General features: G+C 44.2%; 1 protein-coding gene across 4 annotated transcripts in view; it reads right to left on the bottom strand.

The window, feature by feature from the left end:
• Positions 1-18662, bottom strand: part of CEP104 (centrosomal protein 104) — a 67241-nt gene that overhangs the window by 43357 nt on the left and 5222 nt on the right. For all 4 annotated transcript variants that reach the window (XM_029578840.1, XM_029578839.1, XM_029578841.1 and 1 more), the window contains exons 7-13: positions 17331-17499; positions 16889-17044; positions 10826-11062; positions 9752-9955; positions 9044-9211; positions 3860-4033; positions 925-1101 (exon numbers count right to left, since the gene is read on the bottom strand). In XM_029578840.1, the coding sequence (XP_029434700.1) occupies positions 925-1101; positions 3860-4033; positions 9044-9211; positions 9752-9955; positions 10826-11062; positions 16889-17044; positions 17331-17499 (1285 nt within the window). The remainder of the gene's footprint in view (positions 1-924; positions 1102-3859; positions 4034-9043; positions 9212-9751; positions 9956-10825; positions 11063-16888; positions 17045-17330; positions 17500-18662) is intronic.

Here is an 18662-nt window from a genome sequence, read left to right as displayed (position 1 = left end):
GGCCTTCTCCCCGTTACATTCTGTATTCTATATTGTATATATTGTTCTACATATTTATTTTATATATATTATTGTCATAACATATATCATTTAACTGTTCTTCTTACCATTGTTATTCCATATATTTACTGTAGCTCAGCTGTTCCTCTCTCCTTACTCTCTTCCAACCTCCAAGTTCCTGTAACCCTCGTTCTATGTAACTTACTACTTACCACTTCCCTTAACTCTATCAGTAGCTCTCTAGCTATGATTATTGTTAAGTTAAACTCCCATGTTTGATGTGAACCGATGTGATATGTCATGTGTCATGAATGTCGGTATAGAAAAGAATTAAATAAATAATACATAAATTTAAAAAATGCATGTTGGGAACGGGGCTCAATCTTTTCTGTGTTTAGCTTTGCTCATCCATGCCTTCTGCCCGCCTCCTTCTGGCTTGGATGTCCAGATTCCACCTTCTTTCAAGCTTTGCTAGAGATGGAATCCGCTCAAGCTAAAGTGCTTTACATAAGGACAAAATGAACTACTGAGTAATTCTTTACTTTCTCCTGCAAAGCTGAGGGGGCGCCATGTTAAAAATGGGCAGACATTGTCCTATCACTTTTTCAAGTTCATACAACACTTATGGATCTCTGGCTATCAAGTACCCAAGCCTATGCTATGATGCTAGCTTACAGCATAAGCATCATTTATTTAGTAAAATCATATTCTAAAACAGGAATTCACCAAATAAAATTTGTAACTGCTTGAAACAGAAACCTACATGCAGTCACACGGAGACAGTGCTGTTGCCGATGATTGTTTCTGTCGGCCCCTAACCTGGGAGATGCAGCCAGCTGATGAGACTCCCGTGTCGTCATGCTAATTCTAGCCAAAACACTGGAAGCACTGTGCAAATTTTACCTGCGAGATTAAAAGGCTTACCCTCATAATATTATCCACGGTGAAGCCAGAGTTCACAGTCCCCAGCTCCTTCACCAGGCACTCCACCAACTCCACTTGGCTGTGGGCCAGACGAGCTGGGCAGGTCTGCTTCAGTGGTTGGACCAAATAAGCTGGAACAATTTGCAATGGCTTGATTTCCTTAAAGAGGGCCAGCTCCTGGAGAAAAGTACACAGTTAATGAAAAACTGGACATGCTCAAGTTTAAACACAGGAGAATTTAATTCCACAAACACGGCAGAAAAAAAAAAAAAAGCAACTTACAAATTCTCTTCATGCTGCAATTGTTTAATGATTTGCTAATTATTATGTTCATGTTTGTATATTTTGTCTTTTACATGTTTTATGTAATATGTTTTTATGATGGTTATGACTGTAACCTGCACCGAACAGATTCATTTTGGAAGCCGCAGAATATAAAAATTGATACATTAAATAAATAAATAGAAGAAACATAGTTATGCAAAGCAGGATCAGCTGATGTGTAATTTCTTCACCAGACATTTAAAAATAAAGCACTCCTATCATGTAATCCTCTCTTTCCTCGTGTGATCTTCTTTCAGGAGGTCCTGCTCTATATTATTTATAAATGAAACTTCTGAAGGTTAAGTGAGTAGTGATAGAATCTGAACCCATCTCCAGGTTTCATAGCTCTGTTCCCGTATTACTAGAAACAGAACAGGCACCGTACAATCTCAGCTGCCACGTCAAAGCAGAGGAGGGAGAGACAAGTCGGTGGGTATTCTCGGACAATGAGACGACAGTCGCATATATCAATTATCAGGGCAGTATGAAGAGTCGTCTGGTGGCGCTGGAAGTGCAAGAACTGTTCGTGTGGGCAGAGAAATATCTGGTGAGAATAGCTGCTACTTATGTGGCCGAAGTGGACAACGTACAGGTGGACTTCCTCAGCAGATAGCGACTGCACTCAGGGGAGTTGTCGGCGGAAGCCTTTGCTTTGCTGCAGGCAAGGTGGGGCAGACCAATGGCGGACCTCATGGCAACTCCAGCAAATGCAAAAGCAGATTGGTTTTTCAGTCGCAGAAGGGAGGTCGGATCGGAAGGCATCGACGCTCTCGTTCAACCGTGGCCGACACACCTGTTGCTGTGCATGTTTCCTCTGGGCCTCTCATAGGCTGAGCTCCATCTGGGCAGGGTGATTCTGGTGGTTACCGAGTGGCCACGGTTTGAGGACCTGTTGTGCATGGTGGTGGACGGTCCTGTTCCTTGGCTCATCTCTCAGGGGTGAGAACCAAAAACCCCGGAAGGCTCAAAAGAAAAGCGTTAAAGATAAAAAAACCCCGCAGAACTGCAGGTAGAGCACACTGTGCCATCTGCTAGAGACAGAGAAAATACTGAGGAACTGCAGGTGGCACTAGGCTTTATGTAGCAGGGTCAGGCAAGTTTTTTTTCTCTGTCTTCACCTGCGGGCAGGGATGTATGAGCCTAGGCATCTGGACTGATCCAGGTACTTACAGGGAAGTGTGTATTGCGCATGGGTTTTTCGAGTTCCCACCCAGAATAGAGGAGCTTTGGTACATCTCACTCATCTAGACTGATCTGGGGTATGAACAGGAAAGGAAAATTGGTTCTTGCCTGCTAAGTTTTGTTCTTGCAGTACCACGGATCAATTCAGAGACCTATCCCCATCTGTTAAATACTTCCTCGCTTCTAGAGATACCCGAGCAGACTATTGAGAGGTGTACATAGTTTGGTGTTATATCAAGGGGAACTAGTTTGCAGGGGGGCTCCAACTTAATAGAAGGACTAGGGGACAATCCATGAAGTTAGCAAGTAGCACATTTAAGACTAATTGGAGAAAATTATTTTTCACTCAACGCACAATAAAGCTCTGGAATTTGTTGCCAGAGGATGTGGTTAGTGCAGTTAGTGTATCTGGGTTCAAAAAAGGTTTGGATAAGTTCTTGGAGAAGTCCATTAACGGCTATTAATCAAGTTTACTTAGGGAATAGCCACTGCTATTAATTGCATCAGTAACATGGGATCTTCTTGGTGTTTGGGTAATTGCCAGGTTCTTATGGCCTGGTTTGGCCTCTGTTGGAAACAGGATGCTGGGCTTGATGGACCCTTGGTCCGACCCAGCATGGCAATTTCTTATGTTCTTACGTCTCTGCTCAAGGTTTATTGAGGTTTGTTAAGGTGGACATCTTGGCTTGGTAATGTGTCAATACTGAGGGACTGCAGGTGGCGCTCTTGGTTATGTAGCAGTGCCTCAAAGTTTTTGTTCTTCGTTTCCATCTGCTGGTAGGGATGAATAAACCCATTCGTCTGCACTGATCCATGGAACTAAGAACCAATATATTACCCACTGAGATTTATAGATCAGCGGGCTACAAATTGTGATAAATAAGTAAGTAAATGAATGAATACATGCAAGTCTGTATAAGGCTCCAGGCCATTGGGAGAGGGCATACAATAGGAGAAAAAGTCCTCGGGTAGCTGTCAATACAGCCTTGTGCAGCAGCTCTCAACCATGGTTTCCAACTCAGCTGGATGATCTAAGGAGCAAAAGGAAACTGCCATGCAAGTAAATACAAGTTTGATTCCCATACTTGGTTCCTGCCACTTAGGCCAGACACACTGAAGAGAAAAATTAGGTCCCGTCTCTCTCTGCCTCTATAAAGCAGTTGAGACAGCAAAAATCCTTGATAGGAGACCACACCTTAAATCCCAAAAGTATCAAGGGAAAAAGGAAAGGTGCCGAATAGGCTGCCACTACAGCATCTCCAGCCAGCCCACTGAACAGGAGCAGAGTCTGGCAATCAAACCCAGGTGACCCATCATTTTGACAATTTAACACGCCAGACTGCTGAACCGGCTGCTACGCTGCAGCAGACAGACATCCACAGAATGAATGCGACTGGATTCAAGAAAGCACTGTGAAAACTGAGAGTACCTGAATGAAGTTTGAGGCGACCACTCGGAGCCGGGTAGCAGAGTCCCCTGTCCGAGAGATTAGGTTTGGAAGGGTCCTCTCCAAGCAGTGGGTGGTCTCCAGTTTACCAAGCTTGTGCTTCGGAATATACTGTGTAACAATCATTTTTAACAGTTTCAAGGAAGCATGAAACACCTGAGGTAAAGGAGAACACATCAGGATTTGTAAATAAAACATTCATGCGATTTATAATCCACAAAGTCCGATTTGTAGGATTCATAATTAAAAGCAGACCAGTGAAGGATAAGAACATCTCCGAGACTTTTCAAGCAATGAGCTGGGTGGACAGCAATTGTAAGTTTAACAGTGCTTTGATGGGTTTAATATGCACTCTTGAACCCTCAGTTTAAGGAGAAATTGTCTCTTACCTGTTCATTTCCTTCCCTTTACTTCTGCTACACCAGTCCAGAACCTATGGGTTTGTCCTCCCCATCCAGCCAAATGGAGGCAGAGTTCTAAAACTATTTATTTTTTTTTTAAATGACATCAGTAGAATATAAATGCAGATTAGAACCAATTTAGTCAGTTTACTACTGTCAAAGCCAAAAAATTAACAATTAAAATATTAGAAAAATACTCAAATAACAAATTTCTAAATATTAAATCTGAAACACCACAACCTAAAAGATGAATCTAAGCAGAATTAAAATGAACTGAAACGCAATTCATATATGAAGGAATTAATTCCCAATACTAAACAATAAGTCTGAAACAAAATAACTGAGTAAAAACATTTAGCAACAACAAAAAACAAAGGGTGGGGTTCTGGGCTGGTGTAGCAGAAGGAAAGGAAAGGAAATGAACAGGTAAGACACAATTTCTCCTTCCTCTTCCTTCTGCTCTACCAGTCCTAAACCTACGGGAAATACCAAAGCCCATTTAAGGATGGGTGGATGACAATCCTGCTTTTAAGACAGAAGAACCAAAAATGGCATCTTATCTAGCGAGAAGACCCAACCTATAGTGCTTTGCAAATGTTCCCAAAGAAGTCCATGTGGCAGCTTTACATATGTCCAACGGACTTACAAAACATTTTTCGGCCCATGATGCTTGTGCTCTTACTGAAATGAGCCTTAACCATATTAGGAATCAATTTACCCTTCAGCAAGTAAGCTGAAGAAATAGCATTCTTTAACCATCTAGCAATCAAAGTCTTTGAAGCTGCTTCTCCCTTTCGTGGACCACAAACAAGAACAAACAACCTTTCTGACTTCCGGAAAACCTTTGTCCTCGCCTAACATCCAAATATCTTAAAGACTTTAGACCTTCCTTACACTCTCTCTTATTAAAAGAAGGTAAAACAATACGCTGATTTAAATGAAATGAAGACAACTTCAGGTACAAAAAGAAGGAACTGGTCTCAAAATAACTGAATTCTTTGTAAAGTGCAAAAATGGAGATTGCACAGATAAGGTCTGCAATTCTGAAATTCGCTTTGCGGAGGTAAGACAGTCTTTTTAGTTGCTATTAAGTACTTAACTCTTAATTGTAGAGTCTATCAAAGGCTCAAAAGGTGAACCAGTTAATGCTTGTAAAACTTAATTTAAACTCCAATGAGGAAAAACAGGATTTACAGGAGGTCATAAATGCTTCACTCCACATAAGAAAAAGACCAATACCCCTATGGGAAGAAATTAAGCTATCATTAATTTTTCCTCGAAAAGATGAAATGGCCGCAATTTGAGCCTTCAAAGAGTTTAACGATAAACCTTTGCCCAAAGCACCTTGCAAGAGAGAATATCTCCTATCTACGCCTTCCATGGCGATAATCCCTTCTTCAAACAAAAATTCTCAAATATACGCCAAACTCATATAAGAAAGAGAAGTGGATCTTGTTCTAGAATGCAACATTGTACTAATAACGGAATGTGAATAGCCTCTTTTTGCTAACCTTTCCCTTTCAATAGCCAAGCTGTAAGCTAGAATGGAGTTGGATCCTCCATAGGACCCTGATGTAGAAGACCCTTCATCTGAGGAAGTAGAGATGGTTGGTCCACCAGAAGTCTCCTTAGATCTGCATACCATGGTCTTCTTGGCCAACTGGGTGCAACTAGCACCACCAATACCTTCTCTTTCTCTATTTTTCTTAAAACTCAAGCTATTAAAGGCCATGGGGGAAAAGGATATAGGAGACTGTAACCCCTCCAACACTGTTGAAAAGCATCTATTCCTTCCTCCGCGATGACTGAAAAATCTTTTTATCTTTTTGTTTTGACTAGATGCCATCAAATCTATTTGGTGTGTGCCCCCATCTCCGAACTATTTGTAAATAGGCTTCCTGGTTTAATTCCCATTCTCATGGATCTATTATGTTCAGACTTAAATAATCTGCTTGGACATTTCCCTGACCTGCTTTGTGTTGTGCTGTCAAATGCAACAGATGACTCTCGGCCCAAGCAAACAACAGGTTTGTCTCTGCCAACATAGGTTGCGAGTGCCCCCTTGTTTGTTTATATATACCACTGCTGTTGCATTGTCGCATAATTCCTTTACCGCCTTTCTTTGAAGCTAGGGCTGAAAATACAGCAGAGCCAACCTGACAGCCCTGGTCTCTAAACGATTTATTGACCACTCTCTCTCTTCCAGACTCCAAACTCTGTGTGTGTAAAGATTCTTGTAATGAGCACCCCAATCTGCCCAACTGGCATCCATTGTCAAAACCTCCCAAAGTGGGAGTCTCTAGAGGCATTCCAGTCTTCAAATTTGACAACTGAATCCACCGTTTTAGAGTTGCTCGAACCCCTTCGGACAAAGGAAGCTGAACCTGATAATCCCGAGTCTTAGGATTCCATCTTGAAAGAAGCGAAATCTGCAGCCTCACATGTACTCTTGCCCAAGGCACTAACTCTCGAGTCGAGGCCATTAGACCTAAAATCTGAAGGTAAGGCCACACAGTTGGGGCTCACTGTATTGAAAATCCCTTTATCTGGGCACAAAGCTTTAAAATTCTTTTCTGCGGTAAATAAACTATGCTAGCTGCAGAATCAAACATTGCCCCTAGATGTTCCAACTTCTGGGTAGGCTGTAAATTACTTTTTGAAAAATTGATCACCCCAATCTAGACGCTGAAGTAAAGAAACCACTATCCGTCTATTTTACCCCTTCAGAGAATATGGCCCTTATTAACCAATCGTCTAAATTAGGGTGAATTAAAATTTTTCTCTCTCAAAAAGGCCACTACAACCACCATTACCTTTGTAAAAGTTCTTGGAGCTGTAGCCAAGCCAAACGGAAGGACCAACTACGAAATGATCCTTACATCTGGAGCATAACCGTAACAGATTATATCCAAAACCCATTGATCCAAAGTAATCTGGATCCATTCTCCAAGAAAAGCCTGTAGCCTGCCCCCTATTGGCTCTCCTGGAAAATGAATCCTCCTCACATCATTGTGTATTATTTGATGCCCCGGTAGATCGGGTAAACACTCCCCTAAGTCTTCTAGCACCAAGAAATGAGGGAGAGGGGTTCTTCCCTTTACTAGATTGAGGCATTATTCTTTTACCTGGTCTATATCTCTTGGCTTCCAAAAACGGAGTATGGCGTCTATAAAAACGAATACCTGAGGATAAGGCTAAACCAAGTTATCTCACAACCTTTTGGCTCCCATAATCTTTATTATATGATCCAAATCTTCCCCAAGAAGGTATTTACCCTTGAAAGGAAGACGAGACAGCCTGGACTTTGATAAAGAATCAGCAGACCAATTTCTTAATCAAAAGGAGTAATCTAGCTGCCACAGAAAGAGCAAAGCCCTAGCAGACACTCTGATTATATCATATATATATAGGACGCAACAGATTCCAACCTTGCTAAGTTAGGTAACTCAGATAAGTGCTGATTACAACGAAGCATATATCTAGCAACATAACTGGAACAAACTGCTCCCTGTAAAACCAAAGATCAAGCAGAAAAAAGATTAAGGATCGCCTCTAACTTCCTATCCTGAGCATCTCAAAGGAAAGCACCTCCTTCTACAGGAATACTAGTTTTCCTAGCAACGGCAGCAACTGAAGCATCCACCTCAGGCTGCTGAAAACGACTATCATAAGAACATGCCATACTAGGTCAGACCAAGGGTCCATGGCATGGCATGTTCTTATGCCACTTTGACAAATAAAGGGGCTAAAATGCGCACATAATCCTTTAAAATCTGCTGAGAACTGTCCTCCTATATTAGAGTAAAACATAAAAGCTCCCATCCAGCGGCTGGAGGCAGAGATCACTGGCTGAGTTGGTTCCAATCTGCGTTTATGTTCTATTGAAGTCATTTAAAAAAAATAAAGTTTTAGAAATCTGCCTCCATTTGGCTGGATGGGGAAGATAAACCCATATGTTCGGGACTGGTGGAGCAGAAGGTAATGGAAATCCAGAATGTGAAAAATCTGATGCCCTAATGTGTAAAGTTAATGTAATGTTACTGTTGGGCAAGTGATTTTAGTTAAACGTTTGCCCAGTGGCACTCAGAAGTAGCCCTGTTGCTGAATCATACCAGAATCTGTCTGCCCTATGCAGATAAGGAAGGAGGGAGACCAAATCACAGAAGCACATTTTACGTTTTATTGTACCATTTTTGGGGTTTTACTGGAAAGAATTTTCAACAGTAACTGGAGGACAGAGACTGAAAATTACTACTCTATAGCAAAACAGCAGTGCCAGTTAGTTAACAAAGGACTGTGGGGGCTAGCCTACAAAAGTTACCCTTTCTGGTCGCTTACCCACTGGCCAGACTCCTAGTATTTTTCCCCATGGGCTAAAGTTTGTCTCTATGCAGTCTCACAACATAAAATCACTGTAAATACTTCCATTCAAGAAAATGCAATCTCAGAGCTATGGGAGGCACAAGGTGGAGCTTAACATGTTGTACTGGTTTAAGTGGATCTCCTCTCCCCATCCCTTCACCTTGTCTTTAAAAGAACGGTGAGGCACGCCACACGGTCAACTGCCCCACGCCTAACTGGCAGATGTTCGTATCATTCTTAGGAAGCTTTATTCTTGCACAGTCACAATGAACTTTTGTGAAATAAGTGATCTGTTACAAAAGCATGTTTTCTTGAAATACAATGTTCTCTTGTCATCATGAAACTGTGTAGTCAGATTCCTCCGCACCCGCCTCCTTTTCCACCGTGCTCTGCAATTACTCACCGAGGACACATTGTCTTTCATGGCTCTTTGGGTGAGGAAGATGGCTGCTCTGAGCATGCTCTTTAACTCCTCTTTTGAAGCACTGGTAGGCATCTCCCACAGCTTTTTATACACTGCAAGCAGGGCGTCTTCTCGGTAAGACCATGTCTTGGAATAGGCTCCTGCAACCTGATACCGACAGACACTATGGTTAGGAAATTGTATTGCATATTGCCAAGCCCCTCATCCAGTGGCCATCAATGAGGCTACCCACCAACTCCCTAGACCGATAGCTTATGTGACTATACCACAGTAGCACAAGCTGTTTATTATGTTGAAGAAACAGAAATATCCCCAATGGTGGGACAATATAATCACAATCCTCTGACAATCTTCTGACACAATAAATTAGTCAAAGGCAGTAGCTTTTCACAAGCAACATATTTTTCACAAGCCTGAAGATACCATAGTGCATCTGCTCTACAGGTAAATAGTCACACAGTAAAGGAAGAATTTCAAATAAATGTTTTATTGAAAAAATGAATTAATATTCATCACAAATTCTTTTACACAAGCCCAGGCATGCATAAGGTTCTGTGTAATACTCTTGATCAATTCCTGGGAGCAGAGATCGTGACACAATCCTTCAATGCATGCAATCTAACATGGGCTCCTGCTCAGGGAAAGTTCTGCTTTAATAATTTAATATGATCAATTTGTGATCCTTACCAAAGCTTCTCCAAACACTTCAATGGCAAAGCTGGCCTCTCTCAGTGATTTTTCAGTTAATGGTTCTGGCTCACCAGTGATGCCACTTCTCGAGGTGTCACTAATGCTTTCCTCCTCTGGCTCCAGCTCGGGGGAAGCAAACACCTCTCCCTGCAACTTACGGAGAGCTGGGAGCGGCCGTTCATCGTAGGGTAAAGCATCAATCTATCAAGGAACAAAAACAAAAAAAAAAAACCCCCAGTCAAATAACAATCAACTTCTCTTTGGGTTCTCTTTGTTTATATTAACATGATGAAAAAGTACTGCAACAGCCTAAACAAAAAAAAAAAAAAAGACAGAAATGGGCAAAGGAGAAATCAAACCTAAGCTAGTTATTGCATTTCATTTCTCAGAGCAGTGCTGCACTTAAGTCTTGGCCATTAAACCATGAGTAGGAAAGCTGAAATGTTACAAGTTGCACTTCATGTATGCCAATGAGCTGTCCGTGGCCTCACACAAAAGACAGCGAAGATTTAAAAGTTCATTAAGTGGACTTTGTAAAAATAGCAGGCGGATACCGTTTTTAGAACTGGCACCAAATAAAGATAAGAGCTATAAGCACAAGTCAAGTTGGAAGAAGACAATGAATGGGAGGCTGCTGGCCATTCTCCCCGATTCTCTAGCTAAAATTTAACTTGCTAAACAACAAGACCATCTCCACACTCCTTTTCCCTTAAACAACTTAATTAAGAAATGTTTCTTTAAACAAGGTACTTGTTTTATGATGCTAACAGTTCAACAACATCTTGCATATAGGGATCCCAAGATTTATGTGATTTTTCATCATATCATTTACGTCAATTATTATAAAACCAAGTGACCAAATAAAAGAGTCTACAAAATCCAGAAGGCTCCTAGGAAATCTTTAAAAATATAGATCAGACCATAAAAGTTTTAAGTCCAGTAATTACTTACCAGAAAAAGCAAGAACCTAAATAAAAATAAAGCGATGCAAGATCATGAGAATATGCAAATTTTGAAGACTGATGGATGTAAAGATTGAAAAAATGATATCCCATTCCCGCAGTGACTTACACTTATCTTGGGGAGGACCTGTATGGGACGCAGAGCCGGAGGAGAGGGGCTTTGTGGTTGAGAGGTGACTTTCGGAGAATTGCGCTTAGCTGGGTGCTCTGTGGCTAGTGGCTCCCTCTTCGACTTCCGTTCTGTGCTTTTCTCTCGCTTGTGTTGGGGCAGGTTCACCTGCTCTTGCTGCCGGGAGCCAATCAAATGCTCCACAGGCTCAAGAGGCAGCTCTGGGGGTCTTCGGATCTAGAGAGAAAGATGTCATGTGAGATTATTACTAGGAGTGAGATATAAGAAACAGATCAACTATTGGGTCTGGCAGGCCACTACAGCATCCATCACAAACTAAAAAAGGTGGCTGTGAAAGTTTCTCTGCCTCCATCTGCTGGAAGGGAGGCAAAACCCAGGAGTCTGGACTGATCTGGGTACGTACAGGGAACTAAAAATAACCAAAATCAAACAGTACATCGTTATCACTTTCAGAGCCGAATAGGAGTATTATTCATTTTAATTTTCTATTTGTAAAAGTAGTGGGTTTTTGATCATCACCAGACACTGACACCCGTCTGTAATTCAGAGATTTCACTATTAAAAAAATAAAATGGCACAACAAAATATTAATTTGATTTTTGATATTTTACCTTCCCTTGAGCCTGTTTTCCAGAAACAAATAGTGCTGAGATTTGTTGCTATTTTCACATCACTAGATAAAAAAGGAAAATTGGTTCTTACCCTGCTAATTTTCATTCCTGTAGTACCACAGATCAATCCAGACTCCTGGGTTTTGCCCTCCTTCCAGCAGCTGGAGAGAGAAAGTTTTGCAGGCACCGTCTCTTAACCCAGTGTGCCACCTGCAGCTCCTCAGTATTAAATCAGTACCCAAGCAGAATTTGAAAACCAAAAACTAACAAACTACCTCTATAAAGTACCCAGAACGAGCAGAGGAAAGAGGAAACTTTATAAACTGATTTAAAGAGAAACTTATGCCATTCTTCAGAAGGCTTCAAATATTAGGGAAAAAAAAAACAGATCAAGTGGACTCTCCACAATGCTCTTCCTTTCCCAGGTGGGACTCTGGACTGATCTGTGGCATTACAGGAACGAAAATTAGCAGGTAAGAAACAAAATTTTCCTTTCCCTGTACATACCCAGATCAGTCCAGACTCCTGGGATGTACCAAAGCTTCCCTAACCAGGGTGGGACTGCAAAAGTCCCACTCGAAGGACACATTCACCGATGTCCGAGGTTTGGACATCCAACCGGTAGTGTCTGGCAGAGGTATGCAAAGACTTCAAATTAGCCTTCCAACACTCACCTAAGCTGAACAAATTGAAGGTGGTTTTCCTGGTGGCAAAGTGAGATCTTTTATGGTAGCCCTTTTGGGGGATTCAAAAGGTGCAGCACGCAAATCCTTGAGAACGAGATTGAGGCTCCATAAAGGGCAAATCTTGCGAGTAGGGGGCTGCAAGTGTTACGCTCTTCGAAGGAAATGCACGACGTCTGGATGCGCAGCTAAGAATGCTCCCTGAACCTTACCCTAATAAACAACCTAGGGCTGACACCTGAACCCTCAGGGAATTGAAGGATAGGCCTTTCGAAAGGCCCCCTTTGCATAAAGGCCAAGATCTGCGGCACCACCATTCTCCAAGGGTTAATCCCCTGCTCCGCACACCAAGACTCAAAGACCCTCCACACCCTGACATACGCTAGGAAGGTAGAAGTCTTGCGAGCCTGTAGCAGAGTAGAAATAACATCCTCCGGATATCCTTTCTTCCTTAGTTACCTCCTTTCAAAAGCTAAGCCACTAGACAAAAGCGATCCGTTTGATCCAAAAAATATAGGGCCCTGCCTTAGATTTTGTAGATTGCCCAGCCTCAGGGATCCATCCACTGCTAGATTGACCAGATCTGCAAACCAAGGTCCTCATGGACCAGGAGCCAGGGCGGAGCCAGGGCACCCCCCCCCCTCCGTATTCCCTTCTGCAACTGAAGAAGCGTGGCGCATTGGCATTCTTGTGGGTCGCCATGAGATCCACACGAGGCTTGCTCAATTTGTTTGAGATGAGGGTCATTGCGTTGTCCGACAGCTCCCATTCTCCGGGATCCAACTGCTGCCGGCTCAGAAAATCCATCTGCACATTGATGGACCCCGTTGTGTGTGATGCCACTATCAAGGCGAAATTCTGTTCTGCCCAGGACATCATTTCCACGTCCCTTGCCACCACTTGACTCTTGGTGATTGATGTAGGCCACTGTCATCGAATTTTCCGAAAGGACCCAGACCACCAGATTGCTCAAGAACGGGAGAAAGGCCTGAAGTGCTAGCCACACAGCTCTTGTTTCTAACAGATTGATGGAGCATGACAATTCCTCCACCAACCACTGACCTTGCACCACTTGGGATTGACACACAGCTCCCCAACCGGAAAGACTAGCATCGGTAGTGACTACTACCCAATGCGGCACCTCAAGGTCCACTCCGTGGCTCAAATGGTCCCGGCTAGGTCACCACGAGAGACTGGCCCTGGCAGATTTGTTAAGTGGGAGAGGGCAATGAAACTGCTCTGATTTTGGATCCTACCGAGAAAGCAGTGCTCTCTGAAGAGGTCTCATATGAGCAAATGCCCAGGGAACCAACTCCAAAGTTGAGACCATGGAGCCCAGGACCTGTAAATAATCCCAGACCCTGGGAACCAGGACCTCCAAGAGGTTCCGAACTTGCGACTGCATCTTGCAGATTTGCTCCTCTATAAAGAAAACTGACACGGGTGTCAAAGCATGCTCCCAAAAAATCCAGGTCCTGGGAAGGAGTCAGGTGGCTCTTGGCTAGGTTGACCATCCAGCCCAAGGATCTCAAGCGGTCCATGACCTGGTCCACTGACTGAAGGCACAGGTACTCTGACTTTGCCCGGATGAGCCAGTTATCCAGAAATGGGTGGACCAGGATGCTCCGCTTCCTGAGTGCTGCCACCACCACTATCCATAACCTTGGTGAACATTCTCAAAGCTGTGACTAGACCGAAGGGCAGATCATAAAATTGAAAATGCTGACCGAGGATCATGAACCGGAGATATTTTTGATGATCCCGGTGAATTCAGATGTGTAAACATGCCTCAGTCAGGTCCAGGGATGCTAGAAATTCCCCGCTTCGCATGGCCGCTATAACCGACCGCAGAGTTTCCATCTGGAAACGGGGAACCTTGAATGCCACGTTTACCTTCTGTAAATCCAGTATGGGCTGAAACGATCCCTCCTTTTTTGGCACCACAAAATAGATGGAATAATGCGTCATTCCCTGTTCCTCCTGGGGGACGGGACCAATGGCCCACCAGAATTCTCAGCCTTCGGATGGTCTGTTGAACAACAATCCTCTTCGCCGGGGAAGCACATGGAGACAACATGAATAGACTTCTTAGAGGACAAGCAAATTCTAAAGCATAACCTCTTTCTATCACGCTGAGAACCCACTGGTCAACCGACCCCCGATGGCTGGCACTGAGGAGTGGATCGGCCATTTCTCATTGAGTAGATTTGGGCCCACTAGGCCCCTGGCCTGAGCTGTCATGGTTGGCCCAGCGGCTCCGAAAGGACTGGGACCAGGATGGAGATCTCCCCGAGGCCTGACTCTGGCCTGCGCCCTGAGTTCTGCTCTGGTGGGAACGCCTTTGGTTCCGAAAACAAGAACGAAGTGGGAGGAAACCTTTGGATCCTTTCAGCCTGTCTTCCGGCAACTTGTGCACTTTATTCTTCCCCAAGCTGATCAGCTGTTCCAAGTCTTCACCAAAGAGAAACTTGTCCTTGAAGAGGAGTGCTTCCAACTGTGCCTTCGACGAAACGTCCACTGACCAGTTCCACAGCCACAAGAGAGTCTTCTGGCCAAGACAACTAACACCATGGTTCTCGAAGAGGTGCGAACAAGGTCATACAAGGCATCCACCCCATAGGCCACCGCCGCCTCCAAGCACTCCGCTTGCTCTGACTCCTCAGGCAACATATCCTTAGCACTTTGTAACTGTTGTACCATCTCAGTCTTGCGTGTAGCATAAAGCTGCTGCCCAGAGCAGACATCTCAAAAATCCGCTTGAGATACACCTTAAAGTTTCCAGTCTGGGAGATTATTCAAGCCTGCCACACCGGCCATTGGGATAGTAATCCTCTTCGCGACCACAGACACTGAGGCATCAACCTTAGGCACCTTGAGCAGTTCTAGTGCATCTTCGGGCAATGGATACAATCTGTCCATGGCCCTACTGACCTTCAAGCCAGCCTCTGGAATATCCCACTGCCTGACGACCAACTGCTTCACCATCCTATGGAACGGAAAGTTAGTGACCAAGCTTCTCAGACCAGTTATGACCGGCTCCACAGAGTTCTGGTCCGGCTCCACTTGCGGCACCGCAATTCCCAACTCAGCCAAGACATGTGGTATGAGAGTGGCAAGGTTCTCCCTCTGAAAGAAGCGCAGTGCTCTGATCATTCCCTTCCAGGGGAGGCATAGTTACAGGCTCCTCCTCATTGGGACCCTGCTCTGAGTGGAAGGCCCTCTGGACGGTCAGCAGAGGGCAACCCTGGATCCAAATCCACCGCCACGTGACCAAACCCTGCAGGAGCTCCAACAGTACGGATCCTGTTAGCTCCTGCAGAAGCTATGCTGAGGACTTCTTTCTGGGGGGTGGGGGATCTCCGGAGGGGCCATGCCCAGGAGGGCAAGACTGCTTGCCCCCCCCCCCCACCCCGAGCCAAAAAGGCCTGATGCATTAACAAAATGAACTCCGGGGAAAAATCCTGTTCACCCCCCCCCAAGGGATCTAGGTCCCTCTCTCCCAGCCCCTCCATGTCACCATGGGGCTATTCGGGGCTGGAATTAGCCGGCAACAGCATCGGAGGGAGTTCCTCTCCCCCAGCTGCTCTCCTCTCCATGTGTGCGAAGGAATCCAAAATGGCTGCTGTTCCCACGCTCAATGGGAACGAGTCGGGCGCACCTGAGGAAGAAGCTCGCACCTGCCGCAGCTCCCGCCACTGAGAGAGTGCCCCTGCAGTCCCCCGCGAAGAGCCTTCCCCACCAGGGAGGCAGTGGGAACAAGAGCCAGCCCACGAAAGCAACAAGCAAAACTTCTCCACAGGCAACACAGCAGCTAAATCGTGGCATGGCTCAGTACCTGAGAAAACCTCAGAGTTCACGCCTAAAACCGGAGCAAAGAAAGCTCCTAGACCTGCCTCCACTACAATCTGCCATCCGGGAGCAGTCTGTAGCCCAGGAGAGCACGATTGATCCGTCTCTTTCCTGTTTTGATTTTTTTTTTTTTTTTTAAATCAACTTCAAACCTTGGAAAAAAACAAAACAAAAAGACATACTTCCCTGAGTAGAATGGCAGAGGCTCTGAAAAGATTGTGCTGGGCCGGGAGGGAGCCAGACCACTGGCCGTCACCCCCAGCGTGCCAGCCCGAGCAATTTTGGGGTCTCCTACCAGGAGGGATGGTCCCACCAGGACCTGCCAACCTCCTGGAATCCCAAAAGTAAATCTTTTTTTTTTTTTTTCGGTTCAGAACTGCAGGTTTTGCACCACCTGCTGGAGACAAGAGCGATACTGAGGAGCTGCAGGTAGCACACCGGGTTAAGAGGTGGTGCTTACAAAACTTTGTCTCCATCTGCTGGAAGGGAGGCAAAGCCCAGGAGTCTGGACTGATCTGGGTACGTACAGGAAAACTTGTGATCCTCAAAGCCAAAATGGTTTATGTTCTTCTGTTTAATCTCGTATGTCCTATAGGCTGGGGATAGTCAGGCAAGAGATATTAGCTGAATGCTTTCATCTAACCAGTAGAAAGTAGGCATTGAAACCCTGGGGGAACTGTAGCATGCTGGGTAGTGTGAGATCGAAAGGAAGGGAGACAAAGACCTAGCATTGTGTTTGTGCTGCTTACTGGTTCCACTTCAATGCAAAGACCCATAACAGTGACTTGGAGGAAGATGCTGGATCTCCTGGGAAGCTAATGGCACGTCATCTACTCAGAGCACTAATCTGACAGCCATGGCATTTCACCCTGTCTGTATGTGAACTTACAGGCACGTACCTGCCCTACATCCAGCAGATTATGAAGCTCCAGCTGCTGGTACACTTTCAGGCGGTACTCTTCCATCTGCTCTTTCTTCTGCTTTGCCAGGCTGTAATCCTCTTTTTCTACAGCACATCGCTTCTCCACCTCATACCTCCCAAGACGCTCTCCAACCTGAAACACTCTTGAAGTGAGAAGCTGTGCACTGTTGCAAGATTCATCTAGAAGCTCATCTAAAGTCTGACAATTTCCTTAAGTGTGTGTGCAAAATTCATTACCAATAATTACTTGTGAGTGCTCAACTGCACTTGTAATACATATTTACTAGATTTGTACAACAGTTCTAGAAGTCCAAGTGCATGCACATAACTCCCAAATCATCCATTTACAAAATCCCCCAACAGGTGGCAAGTCCCTTGGAGCCTGACACCATTTTTAACAATAAATTAAACAGTCAGACCTTTTGCAAGTCAGCAATAGCTTGCTTGAGCTTCTTGGCATAGTCATAACGTTCATTTTTCACAGCCTCCTGCTTCGTTTCATCCAGTTTGCGAATTATCTGAGCAACTTCTGGGTCCTGGTACATATCAAATGCCAGGTCATCCAGCGGGGAAATGGAGTCCAGTTTCCTGTCAATAAAGCCCACGGTCATGGACACTCTTCTGAGTACAAAAGTATATTCCCCACTTTATTCTTCTACCAGCACAAACAAGTCTTTACAATTCTAGTGACAGTAAAATACTTGTCCATAGATCCCTGCTTCTTTTGAGCTTCAAAACTAATCAGAATTACAAAGAAAAGTGTTTTCTCTAGATTCTGATAGGTCTCATAAGGCTAATGTGAAGTTTGAGCACTTATCTTCCTGGCTCGTTTCTTCTGTTTTCAAAATACTAGATTTAAGAATTAGGCCAAAGTCCCAATGCATATTTTCCCTATGGAACTTTTGCCTTTTCATAATGATCAGGAAATAAAATAATTTGGGTGAAAGAAACTGTGCAAATAAACAGGCCTGTAAAACAAAAATAAGGTGCAAAAGGCTGGTTTTCACCCAGAACGTCACATGTTAGCAACAGTATATTCATGAGAGAATATGTGCCACACCTAAGTAGTAACTTAATTCAGAAACCTATAGCTAGAATTGCTGTATGTGTAAATTAACGCTTTTCCCAATACTGGGGTATATGCACAAATTACCTACAACTTATGTGAGAAATAAATCAAAAGGCAGGAGAATTAAGACTTCTACCAAGAGGTCAGACAGCACAGCAAAGGTGATATTTCCGGCAGTTTACACATGATTACTGCTTTAAAGCAATATTAGAAGTAACAGCAAGAATAGTAAAACATTTGTACAAAGAGCCTAAATGTAGGTTTTAGTCAAAATAAATTAGATATGCTTTCCTGAACATGCCTGGTCAAGTGCCCAGGAAGGAGAAGATCCACCAGGGAGCTAGACCACTGGCTTTCAGTTCCACTCACCGACCGGGCTGAGCTAGCTCAGAGCCACCAACCCATTGCTCACCCTGCTCTATCAGAGGTCTGGTTCTGTCAGGCACTCACCCTCTGGGAGCCACTGTATTTTTTTTTTTTTTAAGAGATTCTCCAGTCTGCAGGGTTTTGCACCTCTACCATCTGCTGGAGACAGAGAAATTACTGAGGAAATGCAGGCAGCACTCTAGATTATGTAGCATTAAAACTTTTTATTCTCTGCCTCCATCTGCTGGCAGGGATGAAAAACTCATGCGTCTGGACTGATCTGGGGTATGAACAGGAAGGAGTGCATTTTATCAGC

The sequence above is a fragment of the Rhinatrema bivittatum genome, chromosome 15 (assembly GCF_901001135.1).
Source record: "Rhinatrema bivittatum chromosome 15, aRhiBiv1.1, whole genome shotgun sequence".
NCBI lineage: Eukaryota > Metazoa > Chordata > Amphibia > Gymnophiona > Rhinatrematidae > Rhinatrema > Rhinatrema bivittatum.
Note: the sequence above shows the minus strand (reverse complement) of the source record. Positions and strands in the feature narration are given on the sequence as shown.